Source organism: Zea mays, chromosome 1 (genome assembly GCF_902167145.1).
Source record: "Zea mays cultivar B73 chromosome 1, Zm-B73-REFERENCE-NAM-5.0, whole genome shotgun sequence".
Classification (NCBI taxonomy): Eukaryota; Viridiplantae; Streptophyta; class Magnoliopsida; order Poales; family Poaceae; genus Zea; species Zea mays.
Window position 1 is genome coordinate 248,897,148 of NC_050096.1, and position 21,359 is coordinate 248,918,506.

The following is a 21,359-nucleotide window of genomic DNA, read 5'->3' on the forward strand; positions in this document are numbered from 1 at the left end:
TCTTCGCCGAAGACTCCAATTCCCTTTCAATACACCTATGACTTATTTTGAAATTTACTTGAAAACACATTAGTCATAGCACATGAAAGAGACATGATCAAAGGTATATGAATGAGCTATGTGTGCAAATCAACAAAAGAAATTCCTAGAATCAAGAATATTTAGCTCATGCCTACGTTTGTTAAAAGTTTGTTCATCTAGTGGCTTGGTAAAGATATCGGCCAATTGATCTTTAGTGTTAATATAAGCAATCTCGATATCTCCCTTTTGTTGGTGATCCCTTAGAAAATGATACCGAATGGCTATGTGTTTAGTGTGGCTATGCTCAACGGGATTATCCGCCATGCGGATTGCACTCTCATTATCAATAGAAGACGAACTTTGGTTAATTTGTAACCGTATTCCCTAAGGGTTTGCCTCATCCAAAGTAGTTGCGCGCAACAATGGCCTGCGGCAATATACTCGGCTTCGGCGGTAGAAAGAGCGACGGAATTTTGCTTCTTTGAAGCCCAAGACACCAAGGATCTTCCCAAGAACTGGCAAGTCCCCGATGTGCTCTTCCTATTAATCTTACACCCCGCCCAATCGGCATCCAAATAACCAATTAAATCAAAAGTGGATCCCCTAGGATACCAAAGCCCAAACTTAGGAGTATAAACTAAATATCTCAAGATTCGTTTTACGGCCGTAAGGTGAGCTTCCTTAGGATCGGCTTGGAATCTTGCACACATGCATACAGAAAGCATAATATCCAGTCGAGATGCACATAAATAGAGTAAAGACCCAATCATCGACCGGTATACCTTTTGATCCACGGACTTACCTTCCGTGTCGAGGTCGAGATGCCCATTGGTTCCCATGGGTGACTTGATGGGTTTGGCATCCTTCATCCCAAACTTGCTTAGAATATCTTGAGTATACTTTGTTTGGCTTAGAAAGGTGCCCTCTTGGAGTTGCTTCACTTGAAATCCTAAGAAGTACTTCAACTCCCCCATCATAGACATCTCGAATTTTTGTGTCATGATCCTACTAAACTCTTCACATGTAGATTCGTTAGTAGACCCAAATATAATATCATCAACATAAATTTGGCATACAAACAAGTCATTTTCAAGAGTTTTAGTGAATAACGTAGGATCGGCCTTTCCGACTTTGAAGCCATTATCTATAAGGAAATCTCTAAGGCATTCATACCATGCTCTTGGGGCTTGCTTGAGCCCATAAAGCGCCTTAGAGAGCTTATAAACATGGTTAGGGTACTCACTATCTTCAAAGCTGGGAGGTTGTTCAACATAGACCTCTTCCTTGATCGGTCCGTTGAGGAAGGCACTCTTCACGTCCATTTGATAAAGCTTGAATCCATGGTAAGTAGCATAGGCCAATAATATACGAATTGACTCAAGCCTAGCTACGGGTGCATAGGTTTCACCGAAATCCAAACCTTCGACTTGGGAGTATCCTTTGGCCACAAGTCGAGCTTTGTTCCTTGTCACCACACCATGCTCGTCTTGCTTGTTGTGGAAGACCCACTTGGTTCCTACAACATTTTGATTAGGACGTGGAACCAAATGCCATACCTCGTTCCTAGTGAAGTTGTTGAGCTCCTCTTGCATCGCCACCACCTAATCCGAATCTTGAAGTGCTTCCTCTACCCTGTGTGGCTCAATAGAGGAAACAAAAGAGTAATGTTCACAAAAATGTGCAACACGAGATCTAGTGGTTACCCCCTTATGAATGTCACCGAGGATGGTGTCGACTGGGTGATCTCGTTGAATTGCTTGGTGGACTCTTGGGTGTGGCGGCCTTGGTTCTTCATCCTCCTTGTCTTGATCATTTGCATCTCCCCCTTGATCATTGCCGTCATCTTGAGGTGGCTCATTTGCTTGATCTTCTCCTTCATCAACTTGAGCCTCATCCTCATTTTGAGTCAGTGGAGATGCTTGCGTGGAGGAGGATGGTTGATCTTGTGCATTTGAAGGCTCTTCGGATTCCTTAGGACACACATCCCCAATGGACATGTTCCTAAGCGCGATGTACGGAGCCTCTTCATCACCTATCTCATCAAGATCAACTTGCTCTACTTGAGAGCCGTTAGTCTCATCAAACACAACATCACAAGAAACTTCAATTAGTCCCGAGGACTTGTTAAAGACTCTATATGCCCTTGTGTTTGAATCATATCCTAGTAAAAAGCCTTCTACAGTCTTAGGAGCAAATTTAGATTTTCTACCTCTTTTAACAAGAATAAAACATTTGCTACCAAAGACTCTAAAATATGAAATATTGGGCTTTTTACCGGTAAGGAGTTCGTATGATGTCTTCTTGAGGATTCGGTGTAGATATAATCGGTTGATGGCGTAGCAAGCGGTGTTGACCGCCTCGGCCCAAAACCGATCCGAAGTCTTGTACTCATCAAGCATGGTTCTTGCCATGTCCAATAGAGTTCTATTCTTCCTTTCCACTACACCATTTTGTTGTGGCATGTAGGGAGAAGAGAACTCATGCTTGATGCCCTCCTCCTCAAGGAAGCCTTCAATTTGAGAGTTCTTGAACTCTGTCCCGTTGTCGCTTCTATTTTTCTTGATCCTTAAGCCGAACTCATTTTGAGCCCGTCTCAAGAATCCCTTTAATGTTTCTTGGGTATGAGATTTTTCCTGCAAAAAGAACACCCAAGTGAAGCGGGAATAATCATCCACAATAACTAGACAGTACTTACTCCCGCCGATGCTTATATAAGCTATCGGGCCGAATAGATCCATGTGTAGGAGCTTCAGTGGCCTGTCAGTCGTCATGATGTTCTTGTGTGGATGATGGGCACCAACTTGCTTCCCTGCTTGGCATGCACTACAAATCTTGTCTTTCTCAAAATGAACATTTGTTAATCCTAAAATGTGCTCTCCCTTTAGAAGCTTATGAAGATTCTTCATCCCAACATGTGCTAGTCGGCGATGCCAGAGCCAGCCCATGTTAGTCTTAGCAATTAAGCAAGTGTCGAGTTCAGCTCTATCAAAATCTACTAAGTATAGCTGACCCTCTAACACTCCCTTAAATGCTACTGAATCATCACTTCTTCTAAAGACAGTGACACCTACATCAGTAAATAGACAGTTGTAGCCCATTTGACATAATTGAGAAACGGAAAGCAAATTGTAATCTAAAGAATCTACAAGAAAAACATTGGAAATAGAATGGTCAGGAGATATAGCAATTTTACCCAATCCTTTGACCAAACCTTGATTTCCATCTCCGAATGTGATAGCTCGTTGAGGATCTTGGTTTTTCTCATAGGAGGAGAACATCTTCTTCTCCCCTGTCATGTGGTTTGTGCACCCGCTATCGATGATCCAACTTGAGCCCCCGGATGCATAAACCTACAAAACAATTTTAGTTCTTGACTTTAGGTACCCAAATGGTTTTGGGTCCTTTGGCATTAGACACAAGAACTTTGGGTATCCAAACACAAGTCTTTGACCCCTTGTGCTTGCCCCCAACATATTTGGCAACTACTTTGCCGGATTTGTTAGTTAACACATATGATGCATCAAAAGTTTTAAATGAAAAGTCATGATCATTTGATGCACTAGGAGTTTTCTTCTTAGGCAACTTAGCACGGGTTGGTTGCCTAGAACTAGATGCCTCACCCTATACATAAAAGCATGATTAGGGCCAGAGTGAGACTTCCTAGAATGAATTCTCCTAATTTTGCTCTCAGGATAACCGGCAGGGTACAAAATGTTACCCTCGTTATTTTGAGGCATGGGAGCCTTGCCCTTAACAAAGTTAGATAATTTCTTAGGAGGGGCATTAAGTTTGACATTGTCCCCCTTTTGGAAGCCAATGCCATCCTTGATGCCGGGGCGTCTCCCACTATAAAGCATACTACGAGCAAATTTAAATTTTTCATTTTCATGTTCATGCTCGGCAATTTTAGCATCTAATTTTGCTATATGATCATTTTGTTATTTAATTAAAGCCATGTGATCATGAATAGCATTAATATCAACATCTCTACATCTAGTACAAATAGAAGTGTGCTCAATGGTAGATGTAGATGGTTTGCAAGATTTTAATTCTACAACCTTAGCATGCAATATATCGTTTTTACTTCTAAGGTCAGAAATGGTAGCATTGCAAACATCAAAATCTTTAGCCTTAGCAATCAATTTTTCATTTTTATCTCTAAGGCTAGCAAGGGTAATGTTTAATTCTTCAATCTTAGCAAGCGAGTTATCATTATCATTTCTAAGATTCGAAATTGAAACATCACAAACATTTAAATCAACCTTAGCTAACAAATTAGCATTTTCATTTCTAAGGTTGTCTATAGTCTCATGGCAAGTGCTTACCTCACTAGATAGTTTTTCACACTTTTCTACTTCTAGAGCGTAAGCATTTTTAATTTTAACATGTTTCTTGTTTTCTTTAATAAGGAAGTCCTCTTGGGAGTCCAAGAGATCATCCTTCTCATGGATAGCACTAATCAATTAATTTAATTTCTCTTTTTGTTGCATGTTTAAGTTAGCAAAAAGAGTACGTAAATTATCTTCCTCATCACTAGCATTATCATCGCTAGAAGACTCATATCTAGTGGAGGATTTGGATTTAACCTTCTTCTTTTTGCCGTCCTTTGCCATGAGGCACTTGTGGCCGACGTTGGGGAAGAGAAGGCCTTTGTTGATGGCGATGTTGGCAGCGTCCTCGTCGTCGAAGGAGTCGCTAGAGCTTTCGTCGGAGTCCCACTCGCGACAAACATGGGCATTGCCGCCCTTCTTCTTGTAGTATCTCTTCTTCTCCTTTCTTCTACCCTTCTTGTCGTCGCCCCTATCACTATCACTAGATAGAGGACATTTTGCAATAAAATGACCGGGCTTACCACATTTGTAGCAAACTTTCTTGGAGCGGGGTTTGTAGTCTTTCCCCCTCCTTTGCTTGAGGATTTGGCGGAAGCTCTTGATGACGAGCGCCATTTCCTCGTTGTCGAGCTTTGAGGCGTCGATTGGTTGTCTACTTGGTGTAGACTCCTCCTTCTTCTCCTCCGTCGCCTTAAATGCGACCGGTTGTGCTTCGGACGTGGATGGATCATCTAGCTCGTTGATTTTCTTTGAGCCCTTGATCATGTACTCAAAGCTCACAAAATTCCCAATTACTTCCTCGGGAGTCATTAGTGTATATCTAGGATTGCCACGAATTAATTGAACTTGAGTAGGGTTAAGGAAAATAAGCAATCTAAGAATAACCTTAACCATCTCGTGGTCATCCCACTTTTTGCTCCCGAGGTTGCGCACTTGGTTCACCAAGGTTTTGAGCCAGTTGTACATGTCTTGTGGCTCTTCCCCTTTGCGAAGCCGGAAGCGACCGAGCTCCCCCTCGATCGTCTCCCGCTTGGTGATCTTGGTTAGCTCATCTCCCTCGTGCGCGGTCTTGAGCACATCCCAAACTTCCTTGGCGCTCTTTAATCCTTGCACCTTGTTGTACTCCCCCCTACTTAGAGAGGCGAGGAGTATGGTTGTGGCTTGGGAGTTGAAGTGCTTGATTTGGGCCACTTCGTCCTCATCGTAATCCTCATCCCCTACGGATGGTACCTGTACACCAAACTCAACAACATCCCATATACTTTTGTGGAGTGAGGTTAGGTGAAACCGCATTAAATCAATCCACCTAGCATAATCTTCACCATCAAAGGTTGGTGGTTTGCCTAATGGGACGGAAAATAAAGGTGTATGTTTAGGAATGCGAGGGTAGCGTAGGGGGATCTTACTAAACTTCTTGCGCTCATGGCGCTTAGAAGTTACGGAGGGCGCGTCGGAGCCGGAGGTGGAAGGTGATGAAGTATCGGTCTCGTAGTAGACCACCTTCCTCATCTTCTTTTTCTTGTCGCCACTCCGATGCGACTTGTGGGAAGAGGCTTTCTTCTCCTTCCCTTTCCCCTTTTTGCGGGACTCTTCCGATGATGCCTTCCCGTGGCTTGTAGTGGCCTTTTCGCCGGTCTCCATCTCCTTCTTGGCGTGTTCTCCCGACATCACTTCGAGCGGTTAGGCTCTAATGAAGCACCGGGCTCCGATACCAATTGAAAGTCGCCTAGAAGGGGGTGAATAGGGTGAAACTGAAATTTACAAAGTTAATCACAACTACAAGCTGGGTTAGTGATAGAAATATAATCAAGTCCGCGAGAGAGGGTGCAAAACAAATCGCAAGCAAAATAAAAGAGTGTGACACGCGGATTTGTTTTACCGAGGTTCGGTTCTCGCAAACCTACTCCCTATTGAGGAGGCCACAAAGGCCGGGTCTTTTTCAACCCCTTCCCTCTCTCAAACGGTCCCTCGGACCGAGTGAGCTTTCTCTTCTCAAATCAACCGGGAACAAAACTTCCCCGCAAGGACCACCACACAATTGGTGTCTCTTGCCTTGGTTACAATTGAGTTTTGATCACAAGAAAAGAATGAGAAAGAAAGCAATCCAAGCGCAAGAGCTCAAAAGAACACAACAAATCACTCTCACTTAACACTAAAGCTTTTGTGGAATTGGGAGAGGATTTGATCACTTGGGTGTGTCTTGTATTGAATGCCTAGCTCTTGTAAGTGGTTGGAAGTTGGAAAACTTGGATGACTTGAATGTGGGGTGGTTGGGGGTATTTATAACCCCAACCACCAAACTAGCCATTTGGTGGAGGCTGCTGTCGCATGGTGCACCGGACAGTCCGGTGCGCCACCGGACACTGTCCGGTGCGCCAGCCACGTCACCAGGCCGTTGGGTTCCGACCGTTGGAGCTCTGACATGTGGGCCCGCCTGGCTGTCCGGTGGGGCACTGGACAAGTCCTATAGACTGTCCGGTGTGCCACCCGCGCGTGCTCTGCTCTTCTGCGCGCGCTGGCGCGCATTTAATGCGTTGCAGACGACCGTTGGCGCGAAGTAGTCGTTGCTCCGCTGGCTCACCGGACAGTCCGGTGTGCACCGGACATGTCTGGTGAATTATAGCGGAGCGAAAATCCGAAGCTTGCGAGTTCAGAGTCGCTCTCCTCTGGAGCACCGGACACTGTCCGGTGTGCACCGGACATGTCCGGTGAATTATAGCGAAGCGCTTCTGAAAATTCCCGAAGGTGCGAAGTTTGGCTTGGAGTCCCCTGGTGCACCGAACACTGTCCGGTGGCACACCGGACAGTCCGGTGCGCCAGACCAGGGCATCCTCCGGTTATCCCTTTGCTCCTTTTTGTTGAACCCTTTTCTTGTTCTTTTTATTGGCTTAGTGTGAATCTTTGGCACCTGTATAACTTATAGACTAGAGCAAAACTAGTTAGTCCAATTATTTGTGTTGGGCAATTCAACCACCAAAATCATTTAGGGAATAGGTGTAAGCCTAATTCCCTTTCACCCTCCTTTGTTTATAAAAGGAGAAGGGTCAGACCAATGAGGGAGCAAATGAGCAGAGGATACATAGATCATCCAGCCAAATCGCACATAGAGACCTGGTATCCATCCCTCTCTCACCCGCTTGTAATCCAGCTCGAGCCACCGAAGACTAGAAGTAGGGATATTCTTCCCAGACCAGTATAAATCTTGCGCCCACTAAGCACACCATCCGGATCCAAAACACGCATAGACAAATTTACTCGTTGGTGCTAGTTCAAAACACCAACACTTACAAACTTATCTTTTGTGATGTTTTAGAGCTTTACAATATTGTTGGAAGACCTAATGAATTTGTTTATGGTGAAAGAGGATATGGGTCAGTTTATGAGGTTAGTTTATCTATAACACTCATGGATGTGAATTTATAGGAAGCCTCTGATAGTAATTTTCCTATGTTGTTCAAAGCAAAAGGGTATACTCATGTTTTTTAATTGTATGCTAGAAATGTTTAGTTTTTATGTTCAGTTCGTCTCCATTTTTGGGAGATGTGAAATACTTGTTTCGATTATTTTCACTTATATCAATGTAAGCACACTAGCTACATTCACTATATTCCCTATGGCTTTCTTTAACGCACGGATGCGAGGGATCTGGTTCCTTCCATCTATGGCCACGTGCGCGGGGAGAATCATGAGTGGCCGTTGCTGCAAGCGACGATCAATCTTACCTTGTTTCCACCCCACCATGTGTATTCTTTTGCTCAAATGGAGAATATGTGTCCTAGACCCAAGAGTTCTAGGACTGACAAATTCTAGGCATGTGATCAACCAGTCGGATACGGATGGTCTACTAGTGGATTAATATAATATCGTGGTTATGTAATAAATATTATGTTTCGTTATTAATAAAGCAAAGTGTTTTAGCATAATCCACAATATGATATCACTATACATGTGATTCTTGATCCGATTGCATGTATAGTAGACTTCCAGTTTTATCCTTTAAACCTGGTGTGACATATGGCTATGTACACATGAACTTATTGTGTCACAAACTTAAGGGGTTATCATAGTTTCATAGATGATTGACTCTAGTGTAAGTGTAAGATTGTAGGTTATTTGTCGAAAAGAAAATAATGGTCCATAAAGAAAGTTAATGGATCTTTATGATAAAAGGCTATTAGCAGGGATCTATGTATCCAAATGAACTCGTGTACTAGTGTATACATCCCACAACCTAGCTATTATCGCCTCTCTTTCTATGATTATGGGTGTTCCAGCCATGGTCGTCCTTCCTCTTACTGCAAACATGGTGCTAGCGTATCGGTGTCACGATGTTTCATCCTCACTCATGTACATGCCGACTACTTTGGAGATGTTGCTGCTGCGGTGTTGATTGGCAATAAACATAAGGAGCACCACCGAATGTGTCATTTCTACTATTAGGCAAGAACATATGATTACTTTTACTATATGGACATACTTTTCTACGGTTGTATTATGTGTCTAGTGATAATAATCTATCATCTTTCACTCATGATATATATTTTGATTGGAGTAAGATGCACTAGCGGTTCTTGAAGTTGGCACACTGTGTCATTTGGGTCACCAAACTTAGAAAACCAATAAAACGGCTCCTCTAACTTTGTCAGCCTATGCAAAACAGTCCAAAACCATGTTTGCTCAAACTCGGTGCCGACATGGCATGCCACGTTGGAGCATATTAATGATAGTTCGGTGACCTAAGTGACATAACATTTCAAGTTCGAGGACTCAAGTGATGGCTAGCGAGTAAGGTATCCATTGAGCATCTTCGGGACCTCGAGAAACACTCTGTCCCAATTTATTATTCGTTTGAATTTTTTATTATAAATTTGACCAACCCGTCTTATTTAAACATTGTGGTTTTGTTTATTATATATATATATATATATTACATATGACTTACACTTTTTAGTTTTTGAATAAGACGGGTGGTTAAAGCTAGGGTTAAAAAATCAAACGAATTATATTCTAGGGAGTATCATTTTGTGGCCTTGTCGGAGTGAAGCGACATCAATAGAATGAAGAAAGGCATGCTCATGACCGAATTTTTTGCATTTTGGCCCTTTCTCAAAAAAATCACGTTTAGACCCTAGAAAAATTTAATATCATTTTTGGACCCTTTGCTTGGCGCCATAGCCTATGGCGCCGAGGTAACATAGCTCGGCGCCATAGTCTATGACGCCGAGGTACGTGCTGCACTGGCACAACTCGGACGTCATGGCGCTGCACGGGATCGTCGTGTACTCACTCGTGTATCAAATAATAATAACGACTTCATGTACGTGGTTTTACGGCGTTAGTATTGGTACAAGGTTAATGCCATCGAAGCATGTACAGGAGACAGATCAGTCACAAAAACAAAAAATCTGGACGAGAAATAAATCAGGACGGACAAATCAGCGACATAAACGAAAAATCTAGATAACAAAAAAATAAATCAGTGACAAAGACAAAAAGTATTAATTAAACGCCAATAGTGGGGCTTGAACTCACAACCATAAGGTTAAGAGCCTTGCGCTCTACCGACTAAGCTAGACAGGTTTTATGGTCATACAATTGAGCTCGGCGCTAATATCTATGGCGCGGAGCTCGGTGCCACGTCGGCGCCACGACGTCCGGGCTCTGCGAGCGTAGCATGTACCTCGGCGTCATAGCGTATGACGCCGAGCAAAGAGTCCAAAAATGATATTAAACTTTGCTAGAATCTAAACGTGAATTTTTTTCCGAGAAAGGGCCAAAATGCAAAAAAAAAAAAAAAATCGGCGCTCATGACACATCGAGGTTGTCACGGCTGGGAATACGATCATGAATCCATGACAACTCGGACGCCCAATTGGAGGACAATTATGTCATCATGCCGCCAATCTCCTGCTAACTGGATATCGAATGCATGAAGGAGCGCTCATCTCGACCCACCGATTTTTTTTTTGTGTCCCGACGTCCGTCCAATTTTTTTTAATGTAGTATTGCTAGGTACTACACTTTTTTTTCCAAAAGTTAAATAGCCGACACGTTGTGTGTTCGTGTAAAACTTTTCCTTTACAACCCAGCGAAACAGATTGTTCGTCATGATCCGGCCTAGAAATGGTTTAGGCCTCGGAAGCGGCCTTGAGAACAAACACCTGGCCGTCCAACTCCCAAAGGTAAAAGAATCGTGAAGCACAGTGGACCATGCATCCTAGAGTTGTGATCATCAGTGCCCTCCTCCCATGGAGACGGACCGGAAGCTGGTCTTGGGCTGCTTTGGCAGCATGATGATCCCTGCGACGGCAGCGGTGAAGGCGAAGACGGCGGCGAGCCCGAACGCCGGGATGTTGCCCTTGCCGAACAGCTCGTCCCACGGCCCAGAGCCAATGGCGATGACCATCTGTGGCACCACGATGGAGATGTTGAGGACCCCCGTGCACAGCCCTGCAGTGGATGCACAGACACAGAGTTGGTAATCGATCCACCAATGCAACTAGGTCCATGGAAAGCAAGCGAGTCCACCACGCACCCTGCCCGCCGCCCTTGGCCGCCGCCAGCTGTGCCGTCACGGCGAACGGAACGCTGCATAGGACCGCGAATGGGAAGCCGAGGAAGACGAAGATGGCGAGCGCGGTGGTCTTGAGGCCCTTATCCACGGCGGCGGCGTCCTGCACGTTGCCCCCGATGTCGCCGAGCGACCAGGAGCTGAGGACGGTGACCAAGGCCATGGCGACGCAGACGAGGAAGCTGCTCATGACCCACACGACCTTGGCGGTGAGCTTGCGGCACATGGGCTCGATGAGGAAGGAGCTGGCTCCGAGGACGACGGAGTTGAGGAGCAGGCCGAAGGCGCCCTGCCGGACGCCCTCCTGGAACCTGGCCACCTCCTCGGGGCTGCCGTCGGGCCTGCCGTGGTACATCTCGCGGCCCATCCAGTCGGTGTCGAAGAGGATGAAGGGGAACCAGGAGAGCCAGGTGAGGCCCGTGACGATGAGCACCTGCGGCATGCCGGGGGGCATGTTCTTCATGCCCTTGAAAACGGCGAACGGGCCCGACGACTCCCCGGCCTCGTCCTGCTTCGCCGCCGCCGCCGGGTCCAGCGGCACCTCGCGGGCGAAGATCATGGTCACCACCGTGGACAGGCCCAGGAACACCACCGACACCAGGAAGGCGGCCTTGAGGTTGGCGCACGCCTCGCAGCATGCCCTCGTCTGCAGGAACGGGAACCAGGTGTGCCACTTGTCGGTGGACCCCGACGAGTAGCCCAGGATGTTCCCGATCGCCATCCACGACACGAAGATGGCGTTCGCCGTGCTGGGTCCGTGGCTGCCTGCGAGGTCCGCCATCAGCGCGCGTGCGGGGCCCTGCACCGTGTTGTTGGAAAAGTCCAGCAGCCAGAATCCCATCACGAAGAACAAGGCCGCGTGCAGCCGCTTCCCCGTGTAAACACTGCACGAACGATACAGGATCCATCATTCAGTTTGGCTAGCTGCAGACTGCAGTGGCCGGCCTATATATGTATTATTACTTGCAGTCTTCCGTCGTGTCACCGAGAGCGTAACCGATGTCTGAGGAGAAACCGATGACTATCACCTGTACGTGGATCATATGGAAATAATAATAATAATAATAATAATAATAATAATAATAATAATAATAAATGAATGAATGAATGAATAATCCCTAGCTACTCACAGATATACAGATGATGATGCATCCTGTAAAGATGAATGGCCTCCGTCTCCCAAGCTTAGAAGTGCATTTGTCACTATAGAGGCCGACGCAGGGTTGTACCTGCGCATGGTGCAATCAACAATAAGTTAGAACTATATATGTATTAAATGATTGTATAAACAAAAAATTATTGCTTTGTTTTCATTTCCAAATATTCGACAAATTGTCTTATACACACAGAGAGAGAGAAAGAGAAGTAACAATTAAATATTCTCTTCAAGTTTATTTTTTTCCTATCTACATCTACATACTCACATGCAGGTACTTACAAGTAAGCCAGCAATAGGTCCACAGAGCCACATGACTGATGTAAGAGCATGAGGAATCCCCAGTGTCTGGTGCAAATATATGGCACAAAGAACCCAAATAGTTAGTGAATTTCAGGTGTATATCAATATGCAGCATGTAACCCACCCACACCCTATTCAAGCTAGATATATAATCGATGCACTAGCTTGGATTATAATGAGTTCTTATCTTATCTCTTTTAGGAACTTGGACCATGAGTTAGATGCACATGTAAACTCTACATTCTACATGCAGCAAAACTTGGACCATGAGTTAGAATGCACAAGTCAAGGTTCGCCTAATTATTTGTTCGTTTAAGCATCATGTAAACTCTACGTACATAGTATACTCTATTTTTATTTAATCGAATCAATTTAATTGGTTGTTTAGTCTGTCTAAATGGCCAAAGCCTTAATAATAAAAATAATAATAAATGGTAGGTGACCAATCGTTTACCATTTAATATTTCAAAAGAAAAATACTAGTTATAGTAGTAGAATAAATTATATGCTATATGATGCGATCATCCATTAAAAGTCCTATCGTATTCAAGGTATATTTCAATTTGTGAATTCAAGGACATCCATGCAGGAACTACTGATGAATGTTTGAATAATGTAAAAACCATATTTGAAAAGCAATTGTGTCAAACCAAATGAAAGTGCTGTGAAATTTCTACAAAAATACTATACAATAACAACATAACACTTTTGTGGGTAGAGTTAAGACCTGTATCTAATAATCTTATGCAAATTAACTCAAAGTTTAAAAATGTACAAAAAGAGAGCATGCAATGCTCTTAATGGACAAACCTGGGTAAAAGCCATCCCACTTTAAATGATATATTGATACAACAATACATAATTCTCATCATATCAGAATAAATAAATGAGATGATCTCACCACGGACAGGAGAATAACAATGGATCACAATTCATTCAGGCAATAATTTGAAGGTCTTCATTAATTTGGTAAATAAATAAATAAATATAATAACAGATGAACAAATAAAAAAGATGGAGAGAGAGAGCGCAAAAAAGAACATTTTCGTAAAGAAATGCCGACCATATTCATCAATCATCATATCAGAAGCAACACACACACAGATATATCCATGCATACCTGGACGTAGGGGGTGAGAAGGGAGAGCTGCAGCGCCCATCCGTACTGCACGCCGCCGGCGACCATGCATGCGAGGAACAGCCCCAAAAGGCTGATCTGCGGCTGCTTGTTGCCGCCGCCACCCCCGCTGGCAGATACCTCCATGCCATCACCAGCCATGTTGTACCAGAGTGGTAACCTAGCTAGCTAGCCTAGCCCGAGGGAGACCGAGGGAGGAGACCTTTTGGAGACGGATGTAATTATTAATGGAGGGAAAGGACGAGCAAGGGGATGTGAAGAGCTTAGAGGCCGGGAAAGCGAGGTGGGGGCGGCTGACACGTGGGGTTAAAGGGAGCGGCCCTTCTTGTTTTGAGCAAGCATGCGTTGTTCCGTTTTGTTGCATGCCTGCATGTCCTGGCTCATTCTATTTCAGAGATCTCCTAAATATGTGGATAATGATCAGTTAATTGGATTCCTCTTTGTGAGAATAAGCATGCCTGTGGTGGTGCCGTGGTGGTGGGGGAGCGTGGGTTTGGGATATGTCTCGTCTCTATTTTAAAGCACCACTTCTACCTAAATCTACTGTGACAGAAAGTCCCACAGGCCACAGAGAGCAACAATCTCATATAGTATCACCTCACTAACTGAAGTAAGATCATACTCATTTTTAACTCATATATTTATCGTTCTTTTGACTGCGAGAAAGTGTAATATTTATTCTTATTAGTTTAATATGATATATGAATATATAATCACTTGGATATTAAATTTATTTTTATGGGTAATGTTGGGAACTTGTTCTCAAATGCTATGAATTAAGAACAAGGCAACACAAAAAGAGGTTAATGGTTAATGTCCTTCGTCCTTCGAAGCATTATTTCCCTTAGGATATGACGATCTTCGGACGAAGGTTATGAAGGACATATCTTCATCATCACAGTACATGTTAATGAAAGACGAAGCATATGAAACATGAGAAATACATGAACAATCATATGACATTATTAATATATCTTTATTATATCATCATGAATGAATAAGAACAACATTGAATTACATTTGTACCTTCGGCTTCACAGAAGGTAAAAAGTCCAAGCGTGATGCACAAGTGAGTACAAGTCAGCGTGAACAGTACGGGGGTACTGTTCATCTATTTATAGGCACAGGGCGCAGCCTGTGTAAAATTACATTCATGCCCTTTATGTTTACTATTGACTTAAGGACAATCCACCGAGAACTAGATAGTCTTTTCCCCTTTAAGTCAGTTTCTTTTTCTGCCGTTGAGCCGAAGCACCCTTACGCGTAGCTTCAGAACTGCATCAACCTTCGTCTCGACCATGCTCTCTATATCGTGTACAGTTTTATTTCGAGTCCGAAGGTACCTGTATGTATATTACACTTGGGAAACATTGTTAAATCATGTTTTTGAGGACCTTCGGAAGACAAAGGCCCCCAATAGTAGCCACTCGCATTATTAATTTGTTATAATAACGAATTCAGACTGCGATATGAACGAAGACCTTAAGCCGAAGGTCTAAAAAACACCTTCCCTTTGCTAGAATAGCAATAGTCAATGACAAATGGGTCCCTCCAAGTTGCAACGCACTGGGCATATAAATATGAACACACACCTGCAGCATTCTGCACGCCATCTCTGCCATTTGCAATATTTTCTCAAACTTTTAGTTCTTGCTCACTAGCTCTCGCTAGATTTTCAATCTTTTTGAGCTTCGGCTTAAAGACGTTTGCACCATGTCTGGGGAAAAAATGGCTGAGGAGGCGAAGTTGTTTGAAGAGAAGAAGGTTGCAGATCCTTACATTGTTGGATTTATTGAGTCCATGGCAAAAACAAATACAGAGAAAATCACTAAGGAGATCCTGGAGGGTTTATCCGAAGATTCTGATGAGAGTGATAGTTATGACATAGAAAGCGGAGACGATGATTCTGAAGATCGGCCCTAGCGACCAAGCCATACTATCTTCGGAAAATCGACTATTAAACAGAGTCATCTTGACAACATGAGAGGAAGGTATTTTTGGGACATGTCTATTGTGAGAGCTGGCGGAGACAACAACGTTCCTGCTCCTGAGGAAAACGAAGTCGTCATCTACGGAAGCTTCTTTAAGGCTGGTCTTCGGTTCCCTTTAAGCAAGTTTGTGGTTGAAGTGCTGAAGATATACCAGATTTTCCTTCATCAGATCACCCCCGAAGCTATAATGAGGATGGGGATTTTTGTCTAGGCTGTAAGAAGCCAGGGGCTGGAGCCAAGCGCGAAGTGCTTTTGCAATATGCACGAGCTCTTATATGAGACGAAGGCTACTGGCAAAGAACAGTACCACAACAACTTCGGTTGTTATGGATTTATTGCTCGCCCCAACGCAAGCCACCCGGTTCCAACATTTCGGAAGAGATGGCCCGGAGCCTGGATGGAAGAATGGTTTTATGTGAAGAATGATTTAAAGGCAAGGGAAGACATAAAAGAGATCATCCAGCGCCCCATCTGGTCTCGCTTCGGCCTCCGAAGGCTGAAGGTGGAAATTGATGACGCTGTCGAAACGTGTCAGAGGGCCTTCAACACTGTTTGCTCCTTCATTGACACAAGAGATTTGATTCAAGAACATATAGCCTTCAGGGTGTGGCCGCTTGTGGAAAGCTGGGAAATACCGAAGGTGACCACCACTGATTCTAGTGATGGTGGTCTGGTCCGACTGAAATATACCTTCAGATTTAGGGAGAAGTTTGATGAGCCAAACGACGATTGGCTGAAGTGTATTGAAGCTAACAGCGATGAGCTGCTTGGAGCTTACTCCAAGGCCGAAGATAATGCTCTATTCGCAGCCTTCGAAGGTCGAGGGAAGAAAAGGCTGAACAGGGTATTTGATGCTATTGGCTTCGTATACCCTGATTACCGCTACCCGCTGTGAGGACAAGAGAAAAAGAGGAAGATTGTTGCTTTGGTCACCCTAGTTGAGCCTGTACCGAAGAGCAAAAAGGTGAAGGTTCTGTCCCACCGGCCGCGTTACATTGAACCGGCCGTGGTGCCTAACTTTGGCGCAGGGTCCTCTTCAGCAGCCGAAGCAATACATACTGCTCCGATTACACAGAGCGCTGAAGAACCAACTGTAATGTCGAAGACGCATACAATTAAGCCAGTCGAAGATAAGGTTGATAAGGCTGAAAAGCCAAAGGTTGAAGAGATAATAAAAATGCCAAAGATTCTGAGCCCTCCGACAGAGGCAAATCTGCCGAAGACGCAAAAGGCTTCTGCTGCAACTCCCAAGAGGAGGAGAATGGCCAACGTGCTGGATGCTGTGCTGGAAACTACGAAGGTGTTAAGACCTGCTGCTACAAAGAAAGTTGCTGAAACTACAAAAACGCAGGCCGAAGCCAAAACTGGGCAAGCAGAAACCGAAGCTGCGAAAGCTCAAACTGAAGCTGAAGCTGGGCCTTCAGTGCCCACCGAGATGGAGCCTGCTGAGCCTAAGGAAAAAATGACAGAGCTGATTGCATCTGAAAAGATCGAGGCTCCAAACAAAAGCACTGACTACATCATTCGTCATACTTCGGGAAAAGAACTATCCCAAGAAGAAATGCTAGAAGCACGACACTACGCCCAAAAATTGAAATATCCGAAGGCGGCGTTAGTGTTCAATGGTAGTGACAAAGAATATTTTCTGTACTGTCTCCCGGATAACAAAGAAATATACGTTTGCCGGGAGATAGGTAAAAGCATCGGATTCCTGAAGCTAGAAGACGGCCTTTCGATTTTATCGAAGGATGAGCTTGCTGACAGCCTAGCATACAATAGTATAAAGGTATAAAAGTTTACTTTTAAGTTGGAAACTAGCATATTTCATTGTCATACTTAACTCTTTCTTCTTATTTACAGGGTTTGATTCTTAGTAATGCCCTGAGGGCACAGAAGAATATTGAAGATGAAAGCTATACAATGGCTCTGAATAACCTTCATTCAGAAGTTATTGAATTGAGAAGCGAAGGTCTGGAAAAAGACAAAATCTTAATTTCATTGGTAAATAAAGTAAAGGAAGACGAAGCTAACTATAAAGCTCAGGCTGAAGCCCAGAAAATGGAGATTGAAGATCTTCGGAGGCAACTGGCCGAAGCTAAGGAAAATACGCAGTCGCTCAAACTAATCAAGAAATCAGCGAATATTGGAAAAATCATCTAGAGAAAAATTTTGAAGAACTTAGCACATCCAAGGAAAGGTGCTTTGAGAAGTCTTTGAATTGCGTAAAGAAAATAAAAGCTAGCTTCGCCAAAGTGGGTGCTTATTCTACTGAAGAAAACTTCATAAGAGGCGACCCGAAGGCGTTGTGGAATGGATAAGTGGAGAGGCTGAGACCTTCGAAGAAATTTTGAGTGATCGCGGGGATGTTTGCGCGTTTTCCGGTGCGCGGGGAATTCCAGCCATCTTGGAGAAGGCGGGATGTGATCACATTAAAGCCGTGGCCCAGGCCGAAGCTGCCTTCTCTGTAGATGATACGAAGGATCCTTCAGCGGAAGCGACCTTGATGGGCGGAAATTTTTACAATGATGTCTGGGTGAATGGTGGCCGAGAGATGGCCCATGAAATTATAAAGAAAAGTGAAAAGGATACCCATGACACTCGAGCAGAAGCAAGGCTAGTTGAAGAAGCTGCAGAGCCCGAAAACCGTATAGGTATTGTTTTTTGGCTTTTAGCTTCGGCATTTGTTTTTGTGGCTTCGAACTGATTAACTTTCCTACTTTAGCTGAATTATCTCCGCCGCCGGAACCGTTCGATCCCCTAGACGATCCAGAAATGAAGGAAGCGCTGGACATTATAAACATGACTGAATCCATTATCGATGAAGTCGTCAACAAATTGCTGAACGAAGTTGCAGAGAAAGTCCTTAAAGAGGAATAGATTTTATTGTAATAAAAAATTTGGAAAGCTTGATGTGTATAACAAATGAAGGAAGATTAGATTTATACTATAACAACATTATGTAATATTTGGAGTGTACAATGTTGAATTGAATATGTAAATTATTGTAGTTTATTTCTTTGTGATGCATGAAATTTACACACATACCGTTTTTGAGCCTTCGGCGAAAAAACACCTTCCCTTCTTTTCATGCTTCGTAAAGAAAAAAGATCCATCTTCGTAAAGAAAGATATCCTTGCTTTGTAAAGAGAGATCCCTTCTTGTAACAAGGCTGATAAAATTGTATTTCCCAAAACTTACTTCGTGCCTTAGCACCTTTTTATTTTGACGAAGCATAATCCGAAGATGAGCTTCGTATTCAATCCTCGTGTCATTGATGCAATATGATGTATGATGTGATGTTATGCGAAATGATGTGATGATATGATGCAAAATGATGAGGATACCGAAGACACACACCCACACGCCCACACTGGAACACACAAGCTCTGCATCCCCTTAGGAACGACTTTTGAGCTTCTTCACCTTCTATTTCGGTCATATAAGTTCTGCATCCCCTTAGGAACGTCTTTTGAACTTCTTCGCCTCCTATTTCGATGGTATAAGTTCTGCATCCCCTTAGGAACGACTTTTGAACTTCTTCACCTTATATTTCGGCGGTATTTGGCTCTGCATTCCCTTTGGAACAACTTTTGAGCAGAAAACTTACGCTGCGCTCCCTTAGGAACGACTTTTTTGTAGCTTCGGCAAATTTTGCTCTGCATTCCCTTAGGAACGACTTTTGAGCTTCGTAACTTACGCTGCGCTCCCGTAGGAACGACTTTTTTGTAGCTTCGGCAATTTTAGCTTTGCATTCCTTTAGGAACGACTTTTGAGCTTCGTACATCTGTGAGGAAGATTTTGAGCTTCGTAATTCTGTGAGGAAGATATATTTCATTCTGATAGAAGCAAAATCATTACAAGAATTTAAAACTAAATTTACATTACTTGTTCCTTATTAAAAAGCAAAATGGCATAGAACAAAAAAGCATTTCAGAAGTAGGATATCGCTCAGTATATGTGCTTTGATTCTGGTACAGTACTATTGACTGTACGAGCTTCGGACTCCTCCCTAAAGTCATGTTGTTGCTTGGAGTGTTGGCGCCCTTCTGGCTGCTGGCTTCGGGAATAAGTAGGTTGCAGTGGTGGTGGCGGTGGAAGCTGAGACCAAGAAGCCTGTGAATGGCTTGCCGAAGCAACAGAGGCTGCAGGTTGGTTGCCCACGTATTCTGGTATGTAAGGAGAGTGGCACGAAGCAGTGTGCAAGACCTGCTTCGGCTGATTCTGCCGAGCTTTGGCTTCGGCGATCTCCTTTTGCTTCAGAATAGTGATTTGGCACGTTCTTGTAGTATGGCCCTTGTCCTCACCACAGAATAAGCAATAAATTTTCCTGGGCTGATCCCCATAGCTTCCTCCGAAGCCCCTGCCGCCTCTGCCCCTTGGAGCTGGTAGCCTGAAGGAGCTTTGCAGCTGTCCCGAAGACTATGAGGTATGCTGTGGCCTCTGAAGCTGGCTTCCTTTGTCATCATTCTGACTGGAGCTATGGATTGATCTGACATGCCTAGGGTGGATTCTTCCTCCAAAGCCCCTAGTCATCTTAGAGAATCTGTAAGCTTCCTCCCTTCTTTGGCGGAAGTCGTTGTCAGCCCGGATGTACTCATCCATTTTCTGAAGCAACTTCTCCAGAGTCTGGGGGGGCTTCCTGGCAAAGTATTGAGCCGTAGGTCCTGGCCGAAGACCCTTGATCATGGCCTCAATGACAATTTCATTGGGCACTATGGGCGCTTGTGCTCTCAGTCGCAAGAACCTTCGGACATAAGCCTGAAAGTATTCCTCATGGTCTGGTGTGCACTGGAACAAGGCCTGAGCTGTGACTGGCTTCGTCTGAAAGCCTTGAAAACTGGTAACCAGCATGTCCTTGAGCTTCTGCCATGACGTGATTGTCCCTGGTCGAAGAGAAGAATACCATGTCTGGGCCACGTTTCGGACTGCCATGACGAAGGACTTTGCCATGACAGCTGCGTTGCCTCCGTATGAGGATATTGTTGCCTCATAGCTCATCAAGAATTGCTTTAGGTCTGAGTGCCCATCATACATGGGTATCTGAGGTGGCTTATAAGATTGTGGCCATGGGATAGCCTGCAATTCTGCTACCAGGGGAGAAGCATCATCAAAAGTAAAGCTACCATGATTGAAGTCATCGTACCATTCGTCTTTGTTGAACGAGCCCTCTTGACGAAGCTCCCGATATTGAGGCATTTGGTCGTGATCATCTTGAGTAAGATGACACACTTCCTCAGTAGCTTCGTCAATCTTCTTCTGAAGGTCGGCCAGCCGAGCCATCTTCTCTTTTTTCCTTTGCACCTGCTGGTTAATGATTTCGAGGTCCCTGATCTGCTGGTCCAACTCCTCCTCCTGAAGTGTTGGACTGGTGGCTTTCCTCTTTTGGCTTCTGGCCTCTCGGAGAGAGAGAGAGTGTCTTGGTTTGTGTCCAGTGGCTATAGTGCAGCCCCTGGCGCTATTATCTTCTTCGGCGGCATGACGAAGGTTGATGCTTTGCCGAAGGTTGTGGAAGCGAGTACACCGGAGGTGGGCGCCAATGTTAGGGACTTGTTCTCAAATGCTATGAATTAAGAACAAGGCAACATAAAAAGAGGTTAATGGTTAATGTCCTTCGTCCTTCGAAGCATTATTTCCCTTAGGATATAATGATCTTCGGACGAAGGTTATGAAGGACATACCTTCATCATCATAGTACATGTTATTGAAAGACGAAGCATATGAAACATGAGAAATAACATGAACAATCATATGATATTATTAATATATCTTTATTATATCATCATGAATGAATAAGAACAACATTGAATTACATTTGTACCTGCGGCTTGACAGAAGGTAAAAAGTCCAA

At 44.1% G+C, this 21,359-nt stretch overlaps 1 protein-coding gene across 1 annotated transcript; it reads right to left on the minus strand.

Moving 5' to 3' along the window:
* Nucleotides 1-10,332: 10,332 nt before the first annotated feature.
* LOC100273693 (uncharacterized) lies at nt 10,333-13,704 on the minus strand. Its single transcript, NM_001148105.1, has 6 exons — nt 13,503-13,704; nt 12,362-12,427; nt 12,054-12,152; nt 11,887-11,951; nt 10,888-11,807; nt 10,333-10,802 (listed from the first exon to the last, which is right to left on the minus strand). Exons 1-6 carry the CDS (start codon nt 13,659-13,661, stop codon nt 10,585-10,587), a joined length of 1,527 nt encoding a protein of 508 aa, NP_001141577.1. The 5' UTR covers nt 13,662-13,704; the 3' UTR covers nt 10,333-10,584.
* Between the last annotated feature and the right edge of the window lie 7,655 nt (nt 13,705-21,359).

What these genes read in the sequence shown, in the direction of transcription:
- LOC100273693 (NM_001148105.1), bottom strand. Translation starts at nt 13,661, where the DNA reads ATGGCTGGTGATGGCATGGAGGTATCTGCCAGCGGGGGTGGCGGCGGC. An exon ending in GACCTATTGCTGGCTTACTT is followed by an intron (nt 12,153 to 12,361) that starts GTAAGTACCTGC and finishes CACCATGCGCAG; the next exon opens with GTACAACCCTGCGTCGGCCT. An exon ending in GACACGACGGAAGACTGCAA is followed by an intron (nt 11,808 to 11,886) that starts GTAATAATACAT and finishes TCGTTCGTGCAG; the next exon opens with TGTTTACACGGGGAAGCGGC.